Raw genomic sequence first — 16,341 nt, 5'->3', positions numbered from 1 at the left:
TTATTCTCCGAGATCACGACGGTCTGGACCGCGTTGTAGCCCTGCTCGGCGCGCGTCTTGAGGTAAAAGTCGATGGACGTCTTGTTCAGCTTGTGGACGAGCTCCCAGGCAGTGTCGGCCTGCCAGAAGAACGGTTCGTTGGAGGTCGTGCGTTTAAGGTATCGTCCGTAGCGAGGGGCGGTGATGGCGAGGTCGTGCCAGGACGGCGTGGCCAACGCCGAAGTCGCCAAGCCCAAGGACATTAACGCAGCGACTGTCTTCATTGAGCGTTGGTCTCGATTCAGGTGGAGGTGGTGCTTGTGCTCGCTGGAGAGAAAATAGGAGAATGAACAAGGCTTTGAGACCCGATCCATGCGTTGTGAGAGGGGATCGGCGTGACTGGGGCTTGAAGATTAGCATAACTTCGAGACAGACCGATCGTAAGCAGTGGAACTGCACTTTAATGTTACTCAGCACGGAGGCCACGCGTCTGGATAAATGAACCAAGGTCGATGCAGACTTCAACCACGATTATTGATATAAAGCTTTGGTCTGCTCGATGGCCTGTAGCAGTGTATAATGGTTAATTAATGAATAGACTTTGACTGTATTCGATGTCTGTCATCAGTTTCGAGTTGTAATTTTTTGCTAACGATAGTGTCCTATCAGTCTCTAGCAGCTTCTTTCGCTGCGGAACAAGTTTTGCCTGATAATGAGCAAAGATCGATAAGATAAAACTTTTCTGGCTTGAAGTGCCAATGCTACACGAGATCCGAGTACGTGCGCGGGAGTCCCCGGTGCACGCTGCCGGTGGCCGAGTTCAAGCGAGGACGGCCACCTCCAGAGTTCCGAGACGACCGAGAGCGTACGAACGAGTACGGGTTGCTGCCTTGTGGCGAGGGGAAGACGCCCAGGCGAGGCGAACGCTGCACGAACTGCGCGTTGAAGACCGTCTCGTCGTTTGCATCAGGTTCGTCCTGCACCACGAAGTGCTCGTAGGCCGACATGCCGTCACCGCGTCTCGCGAACGGGTCGAATCCAGCTGCGGAGGTACCGAACATGGACACACGCGACGGTGGCGGCGGCATCGGGAGGTTTTCGGCGGCGAGGGCCTCGGCCAGGCGGTCGTAGTTGACGGAGTGGTGGTTGACGACACTCCTGCCGAGCGCCAGACGACGACCTTCGAGACGCATTTCGGACAGCGAGTGGATCGAGTCGCGGTTCATGAAGTACGCGGCGGTGGCGAAGTCGCTCGTGGTGCTGATCTCCTGCGAGAGGGACTTGGCCAGCTTCTGGTCCAGCAGCGCCATGCGCGTCGCGATATTCGCCAGCGCGATCGCAGGTTGGATGATGAGGACCCCCAGCTCCTTCAGGTCCTTGCTGAAAGTGCAGTCGGGAATGACTGCGATCATGCGAGGGTGTTCTTCTCCTAGAAGAGCCTTCATCGTGCGGACGTGCTCAAGCGTACGCATGCCGTCTCCAGTGAAGATCAACACGTCAGCCGACGACATTCCTTGCACGTGCTCGTCGTTCTCGCGTTCTCGCACCTTGTTCTTGTACTGGATCAGCTCACCCTTGGCTGACCGTGACAAAATGGTTTTGTTGATAGTATGCCACTTGTCCGCTTGTTCCTTGTCTAACAGGGGAACGTTGACTTGAGCTCCATACAGTGACAGCTCGAGCGCGATCTCAAACGCCACTTCGTCCTCTCCGATGACCACAGCACTCTTGACCTTGTAGAATGGTAGCAACGTGCGCGGGTCGCCGTTACCCTGTGTAATGTTGCTGCTGGACAGCCGACTTCTTGTTCGATGGAGACTTCGGCCACCATTGACGCTGCTCTCGCTGTCCGAGACATCAGCTCCGTCTTCGATAGGTTGAGGCTCGGCCACTCGGTCGTACATACTCTCGCCAGCACGACTGAGTCCAATAGCGCAGAGTACAGGGCCGACGATCTGGTTCACCACCACAGCTGCCACGATAGTCGCCGCGAATTCACCCGCCCACGGGTCCGTACTCAGCGCCTTCACCTCGTTGGCCAAACCCAGAGCCACACCGGCCTGCGGGGTCATGGTCAGCCAGAGATTGTTGTACTGCCTCGGCGTAAGCTTCAGCAGGAACCGTCCGCCCAAGTAGCAGGCGATGAAGATCGCCACGAAGCGCAGACAAACGTACAGGCTCATGAGCGGGATCGCGTCCACCACCTTGTCCAACTTCAAAGCCGCTCCGGTCATCACGAAGAAAGGCAGGAACATGTAGGGTGCCACGGTATCGAGGATCACGTGCATGTCGTGGCGAATGAGTGAGTTGTGGCCAGCGAGGCACGAAGCGACCATCAGCACGAGCAGCGGCTCAAACTTGACCTCCCAGGACAGTCCATAAGACGCCACAGTCGCCTCGCTGATGGTCGTAGTCGAGATGTAGAACACGTAGCCCAGCGTGAGCCAGAGGAAGCCCTTGACGTACAGCGACATCCTCGTGGTCCAGAAGGCATGTCGTCTTAAGCGCCTCCGTTCGTGGTCCGTCTCCTCCACGTACGCATTGTGCGGGTGCGGCATCCTGTCCGGGTCCTGAGAGCCTTCCAGGTCGAGCTTTTGACTGAAGTTCGACGCCGTGATCGACTCCGGGTCATGCAGATCCAGGTGCTCGTCCGCCGTGCTGCCGGGGATCTGGAAGATCAGGATGATGATCAGGCCGATGATCGCGCCGAGTACGAGGTTCGAGACGACGATCGACAGCGTGAAGAGCAGATTCCCCATAGAAACCTCCAGGTCCGCGCAGTAGATGGAGCACACAATTCTTGAAATGGAGAAGGACACGAGCACCACGAATTCCGCAGTCATCGTGGCCCCCAGCATGAGGTTCGTAAACGGTCCGACGCTGTTGAGCTCGATCTTGATGGCCATGACGGTGGCTGGCGACCCGAGCACCGAGATGGAGCCGAACATGAGCGCGATCCCCAGCTGGCAGTTGGTGATGAAGTCGTCGTAGAAGAAGGCGTTGTTGGCCAGCAGGTGCACCGTGGTGAGGATCACCATGGCCGTCACGTACAGCACGCTCAGCAGCGCGAAGATCTGCTTGAGCTGCGGCCTCAGCTCCGGCAGGTAGATCTCCTGGCCCGCTTGGAACGAGATGAAGGACAGCGCCAGCGCACTCACGTAGCTGGACAGCATGTCCACGAGCCCTTTGGGCAGCAGGTTGGCCACGAACGGCCCGGCGATGATGCCGATGACCAAGTAGCCCGTGATCAGCGGCAGCTTGAAGAGCCTGGGAAAGTAGAGGCCGAGCGGGTGCGCGGCCACGAGCACGACGATGAAGGCCAGCGCGTACTGCAGCGTGTCCACCGTGTTGTTCCACGAGTTGAAGGGCACCGTGGCGTCATCGTCGCTGGCCGCAGCAGCTTGAACCAGCAGCAGCAGTAGCGATAGATGCCACAGCAACGACGGCATGGCTGGCTGGACGTGTGCGAAACGACCGGCGTTGGCTGCAGTCAACCACAACACGTTGACTTGACTTGGTCTGAGCTAATTCAGAATTGCGACCTGCACTGCCCCGCCACCGCGAATTACTGAGTCGGCAGAGAAGCACCTCACCTTTCTGCTCAGAAACGCAGGTGCTGCTACACATCCTAACATTGAAGTAACCCACGCTCGTCGAGTCGTTGACAACAGTTGAGACTTGTGGTGGTGCCAAAACGACTCGTTGTTGGCACCACAAAGTCTCAAATAAGCCCCAGACCGCCACGAATACCCTGGCGTTAACAACCTGCACACGCATCTGAACGTCAGGGTGTCCCTGGCGGCGTTTACATGTGCCCATGACGACTGGATTCTGATGGTGGTCGAGTCCGGCGTCTTTGCTGCTGAATGAGGAAGATGGACGTCCTTCAAACGTCCATCCCCGAGCAGACCGCAGGTAAAGGGCCCTTCCGACTCTCTCTGTTTAGCTCGCATCCCTGATGCTGATGCAATGCGCACTGCCCGCCATGCGCAGAGCTCTATGCGAGATACACCGCCGGGTTAATCGCGCACTTCAAGTGATTAATGCAAAGCGTGCATGATAGGGGGACACACAGCCGGCGTTGCGGTGCATTACCTTCCCTGTCATGCGGCCGACGGAAGATCGCTGGCAATTCCTTCGCTGACAGGAATTGTCCAGGGTCGACTTCAGTGGTCGCACTCACAGGATGGAGATCAGTCTGAACCACACACGAGTACACGTAGCTTTGCAGCCTGAAGCAAAATCGAGGAGGAGGAGGACAACGACGACGACGAGCTCCTTTCCGAATTTTCAAGCGCAGACACCCAGCGGATCGGCTACCTGTCGACCCACGCGGAACTGGCGCAAACTGGCGATGTCGGGAGATCGATCCGCTCAGTCCTTGCGCGTGGGTCGGTCCTGCATATCGCGCAGCCTCCGCTTCCGAGCTCGCTCGAGCCGCTCCTCCTGGCTCAGAGGCTTCCGAGGACCGACAGGCACAATGTTCTTCTTCTTGCCGTCCTTCTTGCCCTTCTTGGCGGCTGCCACCGCCTTGCGCCGCGCTCGCTCCTCGTCCGAGTCGCTGTCGCTGTCTTCAGGATGCTCGTCGTCGATGATGTAGAGCCGTCGTCGGCACGGGCAGCACGTGTAGTACATGCAGCCCATGCGGATGCGGATGGCCTGCTCCTGCCGCTTGAGCTTGGCGACGCGCTCCATCTCCGCCTTCTTGGCCTTCAAGGCCTCGTCGCTCAGGTCCTCGACGTTCTCGGCGGCTGCCTGCTGGGCGAGTTTGTCCTGGTGCTCCGTCACCAGCTCCTCGATCTTGCGCTCCCACCACTTCTCGCCCAGCGTGAAGATCTTCATGTTCTGCTGGATACGGAAGGCCGGGTACAGCAGACTGGGGAACTGCGTGTTGAGCTGCTTGAACTCGGCAAAGTCGATCTTGCCGTCCCCGTTGAAGTCGAAGGTCTTGAGCGCGTGCTTCATGTTGCTGGTCTGCTCGTCTGCGTGCAGGATATCGAGCAGGTGCGTCAGTTCCTCACCTTCGATCGTGCCGTTCCTGTCGTCGTCGAACACGTTGAAGCAGACTGCAGGGCGGTGAGTGTCCATGGTTAGTGATCAAATTGAGTGTTCTGGGCGTACATTTGAGCATGTCTTCCTTGTTCAGCAGGCAAAACTTGCCCAGAGCCTCGACATACTCGCTGAAGTCGAGGACGCCGCTGTTGTCCTCATCTGTACGAACGAAGCACAGTATTCATGAAACCTTGAGCTGATGTAATGAGTTGCGGCTGTGAGGACAACACACCGATGAGGGCGAAGATTGCATCACCGAACTCCGAGTGCTTCTCGTCGATCGAGGCGTAGAACTCGCTGCGATCAATTGTGCCGCTCTTACTGCATCATGGCACCAAACGTATAAATCCTGTCAGACCTCACTGTGACCAGGATCCGGTCTCTTTTGCCGTTAAGCGTCGTAACTGGACCAGAAGAGCACAATAAACGTGAGTATAGCGCATGAATTCGATGCAGCTTCACGTCAACGACCTCGTTACCTCTTTGTCGTATCGAGAAAATCTGCCGTAGAGCACACGGAGGTCCTTGGCTGTCACTGCAACGAGCGAAAACGTCGTTAATCAATAATGATGACCATACCGTACTCCAAGTCTTACGTACGCTTAAGCTTGGTTATCATGTGCTGCATGCGCTCGTCGGGCACAGGCACCTGGCTGCTCAGCATGCCACCCATGGCTCAGGCAACAACAATCGATACTCGAGCGCGAGTCGTAGTAATAAGTAGTGAAATTGCTAACAATACGGAGCCGTTACGATCGTGTTTTCATGCAGGGCTAACCTCGCTGGAAATCATCGCACCACTGGATCAAGTGCTCGCTCAATAACGCTTCACTCTCGTAGCAGCTCGGTACGCTCAATTGATAAATCGACCAGCAACTTACTTTTCGCTCTTGCTCTGCCAGCGAGGGATGGCCATGATGCGAGCCATGCCGCGGTGGACCTGTGCCTCGAGGTACGGGCCGTCCACCACTTCGCCGTCCACGCACATGAGGTCCGTGGACCGCTCCGGCACCAGCTTGAAGGCTCGCGTGCGCACCTGCTGCACTCCCTTCTTGTCCATGTGATCGCCAGTCTCAATAGCCAGCATCATCGCCAGCAGATCCTTGCGCGGGTGGGTGCCATCCATGAACGTGATGTAGTTGTATCCGTCATCGAACTCCGCGCCGGGGGCGATGAGCGCGTCCGACGCCGCGTGCGATACGTTCATCACCCAGACGATGCGGAAATGGTCGCCCAGTTCCTTCCACTTGCCACCGCTGGCCACCTGCTTCTCAGTCGCTTCACCCTCTCCGTCCTTCTTGTCCTCCGGCCCAGCCGCCTCAGGAGGACCTTGACCTTCGCCGTCGAACAGGTCCATCTTCGGACGCTCCGAGGAGTTAGGGTCATGAATGCCGAAGTAGTGCGGAGGCTCCTCGTTCTCTCCTTCATCGAGGTACCAGATCTTGCCTGGGTATTCGGGTCGTTGGAACACCAACTGGTTCACGAACGCCACTGTGAAGCGCAGCCCGCCCAACATCCGCAGTTTCTCCGACCCAATGTCAACGTCAGCGATGGAGGCCCACTCCAGCGACAAGAATGAGTACGTCGTCTCCTTCCCGTTGCGCACCGACGTGATGTCAAGGTCGTGCGGCATTCCCTTGGCCAGGATGAACGCGGCGTTCACAGGTTTGCCCTTCTCCTCGCTCTGATGCGCAATGGAGTACGCTAGCCCATTGCCAGATCCACCTGGGATAATGCCGATAGGCTGTCGGATCGCCAAGTTCCAGTCTGGCCGCTTCATCAAGCCCTGCACGACTATAAACACATCATGTAAGTTCCCTTTCACACAATAGCGAGCGCATAGCGATCAACACCTACTCTCATAAAGACTTCCGTCTCCACCCACAGCAACGACGCAGTCATAGACACCCAGCGGGATCTCCATGACGATCTGCATGGCGTGGTTCGCATGGTCCATGACCCTCAACTCCGTCTCCACATTGGCAAACCGGAGCACGGGCGCGACCTTGTTCTCGTAAATCTGCAGCGCGCGTCCTGGTCCACTCACAGGGTTCACCAGCACAAGAAACTTGCGCTGCGGTCTGTCCACGACCTCCAGCGCGTCCAGACTCTCGAGCTTCTCCACCGTCGCCTGGTTCCTCGGGTCCGCCACGAAGTTGATGACCCTCTGCAGCTTGAGCACCAGCGCCACCTGCTTCCCGCTGAACCGGAAGAAGAACTCGCCGAGCCTCCGTTTCTTCAGTGTGTTGGGCTTGTGGCTCTTGCACACGCAGGCGAAGATTCCCAGCAGGAACTTGGCGTCGTCCTGCACTGCATCGACGTCCACCGGCGTCTGGACGTGCTCACCATCGCCCGTGAGAAGGTGCGCACCGAGCACGTCGCTCCACGGCAAGTTGAGCGTCTGCTGCTTGCTCTCCAGCGCCTGGGCCGTGCAGTGCGTCGGCGTGAGCTGGAACTTGACGGGCTCGTGGCTGCTGCTGCGCCACAGGGTCTTGAGCACCTGCTCGAGCTGTAACTCGGCCAATACAGCGGCTAGAGACGCGGGGTTCTCAGGGGAAGTAGAGGACGCATCGACCTTCTGGTCGGTGTCTTGCTGCGCGCTAGAAGCGGGCGCGGACGCCGCGGGGGGCTCCGTCGCGGACATGGTGGGGTAGCGGTAGCTGCAGCTGTCCGTAGAATTTCTCAAACTGACAAGGTGGAGGTAAGTCGCATTAAGTCGGCGGAATTTAACTTGAAGTTTGTATGCCAGTGATTACGATGGCCGTTGGGTAATCAAAAACACAATAACGTGAGATAAGATTCCCTACGGAAAACAGTTGGCTGCACACGGTCGATAGACCATATCGGACTTCTGTAAATCAAACTACTTTGGAATCGGATGATAGAGATGTGATTTGAGACCAAAGCGGGCAGTAAAAATGCCAATTGCGAACTTAAGACGAACCTAAGACGAATATAAGACGAACGTAAGAGGGAAAAGACGGGTTCAACGTGCCCTTTGGAGGATCTCGACAATAACGGCGTGCACTGCACCGGACTTGCCTTTTACCCACCATGCGCAGCATTGAACCTGCTTTCGCCTCAGAGCAGGTGAGGCGTAGCGTTGCTGCTCTTGTTTGCCAACCAAAGTCAAAGTTCTGCCTGCCCTTGTCGGGATCTTCTAAACAAACGACGTCGGAGAGCATTTTTCCTTCTCCCGGGTGGCGCAAGTGAGCCCTGAAAATTCGCGGACCATCACTGCATCTGTGCACCAGCCACATGAGCTAGGCACTTTGGTCAAGAGAGCGCTCTGAGGTGGTGGAAGACCATTGTCAAGCGGCTTGTTCGCCCAGCAGCCAATGGGCCACCTGAGCGTGCCGCGCAATAGCCTTTAGTCTACATGTCACACAACACACTTTGTGTATTGCCTGCTCATTTACACGGAGCACTGCAATCGTTGGCGACGGATAGCTAGGAGGTTTGGAGACCATAATTCTACAGCTTCGTGCCCTTTGGAGAGTTCTCCAACTCGGGGGTGAGCGAGCATGCGCTCCTTGGATTTGCCCCTGAAGCCGCGACAGTTCGGTTGCAGGGTCAAGTTGCGTCGGAGTGCATAGGCGCGCAGAGGGAGAAGTTGAAGTGCCATGCCTTCTTCTCGAAAGGCTGCAGCCCTGCACTATTGTTACCAAGATCTAAGGTTACATACTTTCCTGTTCGTAGCAATAGCCCACGTTGCGGAGCACGTAGAGAGAAGACCTCCATTCTGCCCAGCTGATTTCTATTTTGACCCGCTATGCTGATCGCCCTCAATGCCACGACGCAGGTGAGTTGAGTTGAGCCGCAACGTGATAAGCTATGTGTCAACCCGGCATACATTCGTCTCGGGCGAACGCGGTGCGAATGCATGCCGCCCTCAAACCAGCGCACAGGTTGCAAATCCCCGCGTAAACCGACCACCAGGTCGACTGCAGAGCCATTCCGTCTCGCCTGAACAAGATGAACAACCCGCCACATAACTGTGAAGATCACTCCAATTGCTTACCAAGCTGCATCGAAAACAAAAACAACAAATACCCTCGCCGCAACAGACAGCGCTCGACCACAATCACGCGTCTGTCCTGGGCACCATCGACTTCTAATTCACTCGCCCCGAGTATCGCGCACATGGCCGGGGCGCTCTACCATCATTCCGACAGCAGCGACGCTAACACTACGGCGCATTCGCCTTCCTTCCTCGAGCAGAGCAGACGCTGGACCCACAGAACCACCGCTAATAAGGCGACGGAAGCATCCCTATCGCTCACTCGCCATCTCGCTGCGTCCCGTGAATACCAGCGGCAGCCAGACCCGTAAACTACACTACACACAGAGCCATGCCCCGACCAGTCGACTCGCCCGCGCCCTCGCCCCTGTGCGAGCGCATCCAGCAGTTCCGCGAGCGCATGCGCAGTCGCTGCCTCGCCGCAGCTTCGGGCTCGGACGCGACAGAAAACAGCGCCATCCCGTGTCTGCTGCAGTCGTGGCGCAAGCGCATCGAGGCCATGGACGACGAGCCGCAGCAGCAGCAACAGGCCCACAGACACCACCGAGGCCACCGCCACTTCGGCCAGCACCACCGGAGACCGTGCCACGCAGCAGCAGAGTCGAGCGCCTCGGAGCGCGACGCGTCGTCGTCGTCGTCGTCACCTTCGTCGCCGCCTCCGACGTGCGGCGGGTTCCCGTTCCGAGGTGGCCCGCGCATGCTGCACCCGCGGCTGGAGCGGCAGCAGGCCGTGTGCTCGCTCTCGGGCATCTGGAGCGGCTTCGCGTCGTCGTCGTTGTCACCGCCACCGCCGCCCGAGATCTACGCCAAGCCGAGACATCGCCGACACCCGTACGCGCGGTGTTTCGGTCGTACGAGCCAGGACTCAGATGCTGATGACCACAGGAAGTCGTCGGAGGAGGAGTAGAGCCTGCAGCGTGGGCTTTAGACGAGAAGAGCGGTGAAATAAATAGCGACAGATATTTATCCCTCACAAAACGCAGATGCGGACTCGAGGCTGCCTGAGGCTTGGGAAAAGCTTCTTTCGCTCTTGCTTGAGCCTTTGACGTAATCAGGTTGCGGCTTCCAATTTCCGACTTTGCTGCACGGCGTGGTCAGCTCGTGCAAGGCTTTGGTTCTGGACTGGAACCGCGATGCGGTCGCGTAGATCGAAGCGAGACCTGGCAGAATCTTACCGGAGATTGTTCGGAGTGGCGGTTGGTTCTCGCAGGAAATGACAGCATGTGTGAAACCTGTGTTTCGGACGCTGCGTTTGGCTTCATATGCCCAGTCGGAAGGTGCCGTGCAAGCAGAGAAGGATGCTACAGCACCTTATCTCGAATGATGAAGAGGCGTAGCAGGTGCACGATCTGGCTGCTCGAGCGAATACAGTGTACATGCCTGACAGAATGGAGTAAATCATTTAGCCAGCATTCTCCATCGAAGTGAATTACCAATCAGTTGAGTTGTATCGATCCATCTTCCAGAACCTCGAACGAAATTCCAGTTTGCAGTCGTGCTCGTCCGTCAAGGGTGGCCCCACCAGATCGAGAATTCGGGACGCGGCTGTGTTTCTGTCAACGGACGTTATTGTTTTTGCCGGTGTCCAGACACAAGATGGTATGATGGGATAGCACACATCTAAATCCTTGGTGCTGTCAATCAGATCTTTTTCTTTTGTTTTTTTCCACTCAAAAACCATTTGCTTGTGTGTTGAATTTGCTAATAAGCTGCCATGAAGTCGTTGATGTGCGGGGATGGCAAGTTGTTCGTCGTGCGAATCGAGGGTTTCATGAAAGTTGGAGATCTCGCGATCGCGATCAAGCAGCAACGCGCATCGGTCATCACGTGTGAAGCAGCAGATATGGCGCTATTTCTCGCCAAGAAGGGCCCCAATTCACCTTTCCGGTGCTTGTCTGCGCCTGTTCTCTCTTCGACGATGTCCGAATCCGCACTAATGTACTTGTTGGTGGGGGCCAAGTTTCGTGGGAAGGCACCTTCGACTTTGTGCTTGAGCGCGGCGATAAGTTCGTATGCGTTGTGGATGCGAAGTACAACCTCCGACGGGCTCTCGGTCGAGCATACGCTGGCAGTGAAGTGTTCGCGGAGACTAAGGGCTTAGCTAAAGTCTACAGCATCGTCACGTGCTTCAGGCGGTGGTTCTTCCTGAGAAGTCTGAATGACAAGACGGAGCGGAGCCACATGGTGTCGATCGCCGTGGAGGATAATATTCCTACGCCCGAATCGGTAAAGGACGTCGTCGGAAGGATTTACGCCATGCTGTCAGACGACGACTCGTAATATACGGAGCGAAACTCGAGGCGAAGTGGTCGAACGATGAAGTTTTCATTACGTTCAGAGGTGAAATAACTAACAGAGTGAATGAATGAAAACTTCTCTCCACTACAGCAGCGCCTCACCTTGCCGTCATCAGGTGCAACCTCAGCGATTCTTCGTACCGCGCAAGGTGTGTAGTCGTCCGGCATGACTGTGGTCAGGCTTCAGCACATTTGGAGTGAAGTGGGTGTTGGCTTGCGTCGTGTTGCCCTTGACAACATTGAGCTGGCCCCTGAGCGCCTTCACCTCAGCCTTCACTTTCTTGTACTTGTGCTTGCACTTTTTCGCTACTTTGTGGGCGGTCTGGAGCTTGTCTCGAAGCTGGGCGTTTTCAGCCGAGAGCTCGCTCTGGTGCTTCGAGTCCTCCACTTGAAGCTCTTCATAGTTTAGTTGTAGCTCGCTGTTGCTGCGCTGCCATTGGTCTCGCTCAGCTTCCATACAAGCAGCTTGGTGGACCTGGGCACTTACCAGGGACATGCTACTGAGCGCTAGCGCCGTGAGCCAGCCAGACTTGTTAGCAACGTCCTGCTCCAACTGAGCGTAGGAAGCGTGCAGCTCAGCGCCAGCTTCCTTTTCATCTCGAAGATGCTGCTGAGCGGCTTGCAGTCGTGTCCCCAATCCTTCCACTCGTTGGGCCAGTAGTTGCTGCTCGACCACGATCAGATCCTCAGCCTCACCCCACTCTGTCTCCAGCCGAGCAGCACAGTCACGCTGGTCGCTCTGTTGCAGCTCCGACCACGCCAAAGCTTCTTCCGCGCGTTGGTTCGTAGCATGCTCCACCGAAAGCTCCACGCGGCCCACGAGGTCTCGCAGCACAGCGCTCACCTCCTGTTGTTCCTGCAGGCACAAACTCGCTTGGAGACGAGCATCCAGACGGGCGACGGCATCCTTGCGGGCACGCATCTTGCGCTGTGTTCGATCTCCATGTCGTAGCTCTCTCCGGTGCTGGCGACGAAGCCGCGCCATGTCCGATTCGAGTTGACACCCTACTCGACGGCTACAAGCTAGATCCTGCTCCAGAGCCCGGTTTACAGTCTTCAGGCGTTTAATCTTCTCCCTCTTCCTCTCCAAACGTCCACACCGATCACGAGAGCGCAGTGCCGTGCCATTTTCGAGCGAACTGCCGTCATCCAGATACGAGCACAGCTCGCCAATGTCATCTGGCAACAGCACTCCGTCGCTGCCCAATATTTGTGACAGCTCACGATTGGCTGTCGGGTCCGGCGGAAACGGGCACTTCGTCATCTTCTTTCTCTCAGCCAGCGCTGCAGCTTTTGACAGTCCTTGACCAGACACAAGCACGACTCGTCCCAGGTCAACCAGTTGATTCGACTGCTTCAACATGGTGTCCTCCAATATGGTCAAATCATAACGCCCTCCAAGTCAAATCGTCAAAGCATAACGCCAGTCATGTCAAATTAGCGGGCGTTATGCACCATCCTGTCCTTACCTTACAAGCCATTTTCCGCGCCAAAATGGAGCAGCAGCAAGACGCGGCGCCGTCGTCGTCGGCGTCGCCCCCGCGCACGCCCAGGAAGCGCCGCCTCAGCGCCGACGCCAGCAGCGACAAGAAGCGCCGCGTGTCGTCCTCCCCGTCCCCCCCGCGCGACGCCACGCTGCGCATCGTGACGCAGACGCTGCGGGACGAGAACCGGCAGCTGCAGCAGGAGCGCGAGGCGCTCGAGCAGGACAAGCGCGCGCTCGGCGAGCGGCTCGCACGCAGCCAGCGCAGCCTGCGCGACCTGGAGGAGGACGTGGCGCGCGTGTACCGCCAGAAGCAGCAGGAGCTGGAGGCGCAGCGGCGCGCGTTCGAGCAGAAGCTGCAGGCCCGGCCTACGCCTGCAGAAACACAGGCGTCCAAGGAGACCAGCAGCGCGGCGCTGCACTCGCAGCAGACTACGCAGGAGATGGACCGGTTCTTGGCCAGCTGCGAGCTCTGGCAGCGCAAATTGGCGGCGTTGGACGCGGAATTAGCCGCCAAAGCTCGTAAGGTGGAGACGCGCGAGGTGCAGCGCGTGGTGGACGCCTTGGTGGGCGGCGTGGAGGTTGATACGCTGCAGGGCGAGCTGCAGGACAGGCAGGAGCAGCTGCAGTGGGCGCGCTGGATGCAGACGGACGCCGCGAGCTGCCTGGAGCAGCGGCACAGCTGCGCGCAGGAGACGGAGGTGTTCGAGGCCATGGAGAAGCAGCTCATGGTCGACCGCGTGGTGGAGCTGGAGACGCAGCTGGCGCAGAAGCGCGCGGCCGAGCGCGAGAAGGAGGTGGAGCTGTCGTCGCTGAGGGCGGACCAGGAGGAGCTGCTGCACTCGAGTCACGTGGTGCCGAACGACGAGTTCGAAGCGCTGCTGGAGCAGAAGAAGGTGATGGAGGAGCAGCTGAAGCAGCTGAAGGGCAAGTTGAAGACGCAGAATGAAGCGATGGCGCGCGCGGAGGACGAGCGCGCGAGCTTGAAGCAGCACAACCAGAAGCTGCTGGAGGAGACGCGCCAGCTGCGCGAGAAGAAGGAGACCAGCGAGTTCGAGGGAATGCAGCTCAGCATGACGCAGGACGAGGAGATCAAGAAGTTGCAGGCGCAGCTGCAGGCTGCGAAGACGAGAGAGGAGAAAATGGACGCGGCAATGACTGCTGCGAAGAGGGAGATCGAGAAGCTAAAGCCGCGGAAGGGTGAGCTTAAGATCTTATACGCCAAGTTCAGCTCGGCAATGGACTCCGTGTCCGAGAAGACGATGCGACTCGAGGAGCTCGGTCAGGAGCTCGATGACGCGAAGGCCAACGCGCGTGAGATTGAAGCTCGGAATAAGGAGCTGGAGCAGGAGCTTCAAAAACTAAGAAGCAGCGCGCGTGGTATCGAGTCTCAGAACAAGAAGCTCGAAAATCAAGTTGCAGAGCTTCAACAGCAAGTGGCCGATCTGTCAGCGGTTCAGCGCCGCGACAAGTCCGTGAACGAGGAGCTCCTCAAGGTGCAGAAGCAGTGCGCGGAGCTCAGAGAGCTAGAGTCTCAGCAGAAGGAATTGGCGAGCAAGATGCAGTCTGAGCTCGCGGCTCTGAAGGCTCAGAATGAGGCTTTGAAAGAGCAACAGGTCAAGAGGGAACACCAAAGTGTTGGGCAGCCGTCCATTGAGGGAGACAAGAGCAGTCGTGACAGCAGCTCTTCGTATGCAGTCCAAGTTGCGGAAAAGGAAGCGCTGCAAATGTTTGTTCAGCGTTACTCTTCAGCCACCGAAGCTGAATGCAACAAGCTGCTTGAGAAGGTCAGCGAATTGCAGTCGGCGAAAACCTTGATCCAGGAGCAGACCAAGGAGACGTGCACTGTACTCCGGATGTGCACGCAAGTTGATTCGTGTGACGAGTCTATTCGTGCATCGCTGCTTGATGTTATGGCTACGTTGGAGAGTTTGACGTGACCAAGGCGTTGATATTCAAGGCAACTACCAATGGTTTGGATACACACTACATCAGCAAAATCTGTAGACTTATGCTGCCAGAGCTTTGCCCGCTGGTGTCGATGCTGCTCAGAACTCGAGCACCAGCAGCCAGTCGTCGTCCACGCCGCCTCCTGACGGAGGCGTGAAGTCCACGCGCGTGCTGTTGTCGCTCTCCGCCACAGTCACCATCGAATTGCCCGCGTAATGGCTATCACAACAACTCGGACCCTACCAAGCCGAACGAGGCGTACTTCGAGCTGGTGGATTGGACGGTGGATCTTGCCGCCAGCTACGGTATCCTCATCACTCTGGTCCCGACGTGGGGCATGTATGTAAACGGGGGCTGGCCCAGCACCGATCGTATCTTCAACGAGTCGAACGCGTACGAGTGGGGCCAATACTTTGGCAACCGCTACCCTGGCTTGCCAAAGATCCTTGGTGGCGACTCAAACGCACTCTGGTCATGGAACATGTCCGCGGTTCAGGCTGCGTACGCGGAGGACCCGGATCAGGACCTACCGTCGCTTCTTACTCCAGTTGAAAACACGGCGTCCGTGTGGGCGAGCATGCGCCGCGGTCTGAAGGACTCGTACAACGAGCACGGCTACGACTCGATGATCCTCTTCCACCCTACCAATAGCTGGATCGTTAAGCCCGAGGTCACGCCGCTGCCGTACGGCCACATCATGCTCCCCGATGAGGAGGATCGAGAGTCTGTTGATGCCGTTCAATCTGGTCACGCCACTCCTGACCCGACGTCCAAGTTCATGCCTCTGGCAGGTTGGGAATCCACCAAGAACTACGAGTGCATCGCCGAGATGCGTGACAAGTTCACGGGTCCCGTGCTTGACCTCGAGAACCACTACGAAGGCGCCCACGACAGCTTCGTCCTCACACGCCCCATTTGGAACGCTCTCACATCTGTACGGGTCTCTACCACGGTGTTTACAGCGGCGCGTCGGGCTTCACTTTGGTGCCAACAGTGTGTGGCAGATGTACGAGCCTCGCTCCGAGCTGCTGCGCGACAGCGACTACTACCCAGCCCAGATCAACCAAAACACTTCTGGTTCGTGGCGTCGCGACATCTACTTCGAGGGTGCGACCCAGATCCAGCACGTCACCAAGCCGCTGCAGAACCTCACCACCGCCATCCTCGAATCCCTCGAGCCTGCGCGGGAGCTTCTGTCCAGCCCCAGTGGACACACCGACAAGTCCGTCAACACGTACGAGGGAACGCGCTACATTTCGATTCTGGCGTCCAAGTCTCGCGACCGCTCCTTCGTTTACACCGGGCACGGTGACTTGTTTTCAGCCTCCAGCTGGACAACGGATCGGGAGCTCGTACTGGTAGCGCGCGCTGGGCCAACTCCATGGCGGCATCACAGCACCAAGGGACTCCTGGTATGTACTTAAGTATGGAGTTGCCCCATGGCAGGGATGCGAACAATTCTGACTTCGCGTTGCATCATTTCGACGTGCGTCAGATTCTACAGTTCCTGCGTCAGTCTTAGTAACTTACTAATACTACTAGTAGTAGTAAGCGACGTT

At 57.4% G+C, this 16,341-nt stretch overlaps 6 protein-coding genes across 6 annotated transcripts; 3 read left to right on the top strand and 3 right to left on the bottom strand.

The window, feature by feature from the left end:
* Positions 1 to 626: 626 nt before the first annotated feature.
* Positions 627 to 3,428, bottom strand: PHYSODRAFT_566097 (hypothetical protein; the record flags this gene model as incomplete). The annotated part of the gene is made up of 1 exon (XM_009539954.1): positions 627 to 3,428. The coding sequence occupies one exon, from the start codon at positions 3,426 to 3,428 to the stop codon at positions 741 to 743; it is 2,688 nt and encodes an 895-aa protein (XP_009538249.1). The 3' UTR covers positions 627 to 740.
* A 925-nt stretch (positions 3,429 to 4,353) lies between these two features.
* PHYSODRAFT_289129 (hypothetical protein) lies at positions 4,354 to 7,675 on the bottom strand (the record flags this gene model as incomplete). Its single annotated transcript, XM_009539953.1, has 8 exons — positions 4,354 to 5,045; positions 5,101 to 5,190; positions 5,264 to 5,352; positions 5,628 to 5,684; positions 5,913 to 6,309; positions 6,367 to 6,825; positions 6,889 to 7,051; positions 7,079 to 7,675. 8 exons carry the CDS (start codon positions 7,673 to 7,675, stop codon positions 4,354 to 4,356), a joined length of 2,544 nt encoding a protein of 847 aa, XP_009538248.1.
* Positions 7,676 to 9,383: 1,708 nt separating this feature from the next.
* Positions 9,384 to 9,959, top strand: PHYSODRAFT_531121 (hypothetical protein; the record flags this gene model as incomplete). The annotated part of the gene is made up of 1 exon (XM_009539952.1): positions 9,384 to 9,959. The coding sequence occupies one exon, from the start codon at positions 9,384 to 9,386 to the stop codon at positions 9,957 to 9,959; it is 576 nt and encodes a 191-aa protein (XP_009538247.1).
* An 819-nt stretch (positions 9,960 to 10,778) lies between these two features.
* Positions 10,779 to 11,332, top strand: PHYSODRAFT_341613 (hypothetical protein; the record flags this gene model as incomplete). Its single annotated transcript, XM_009539951.1, has 2 exons — positions 10,779 to 10,955; positions 11,048 to 11,332. 2 exons carry the CDS (start codon positions 10,779 to 10,781, stop codon positions 11,330 to 11,332), a joined length of 462 nt encoding a protein of 153 aa, XP_009538246.1.
* Positions 11,333 to 11,473: 141 nt separating this feature from the next.
* Positions 11,474 to 12,334, bottom strand: PHYSODRAFT_246684 (hypothetical protein; the record flags this gene model as incomplete). The annotated part of the gene is made up of 2 exons (XM_009539950.1): positions 11,474 to 11,743; positions 11,837 to 12,334. The coding sequence occupies 2 exons, from the start codon at positions 12,332 to 12,334 to the stop codon at positions 11,474 to 11,476; spliced, it is 768 nt and encodes a 255-aa protein (XP_009538245.1).
* Positions 12,335 to 12,843: 509 nt separating this feature from the next.
* Positions 12,844 to 14,772, top strand: PHYSODRAFT_531791 (hypothetical protein; the record flags this gene model as incomplete). The annotated part of the gene is made up of 3 exons (XM_009539949.1): positions 12,844 to 13,283; positions 14,004 to 14,113; positions 14,159 to 14,772. The coding sequence occupies 3 exons, from the start codon at positions 12,844 to 12,846 to the stop codon at positions 14,770 to 14,772; spliced, it is 1,164 nt and encodes a 387-aa protein (XP_009538244.1).
* Between the last annotated feature and the right edge of the window lie 1,569 nt (positions 14,773 to 16,341).

This window comes from Phytophthora sojae (genome assembly GCF_000149755.1).
Source record: "Phytophthora sojae unplaced genomic scaffold PHYSOscaffold_14, whole genome shotgun sequence".
Taxonomy (NCBI): Eukaryota; Oomycota; class Peronosporomycetes; order Peronosporales; family Peronosporaceae; genus Phytophthora; species Phytophthora sojae.
This window is presented reverse-complemented; position numbering and strand designations above follow the sequence as displayed.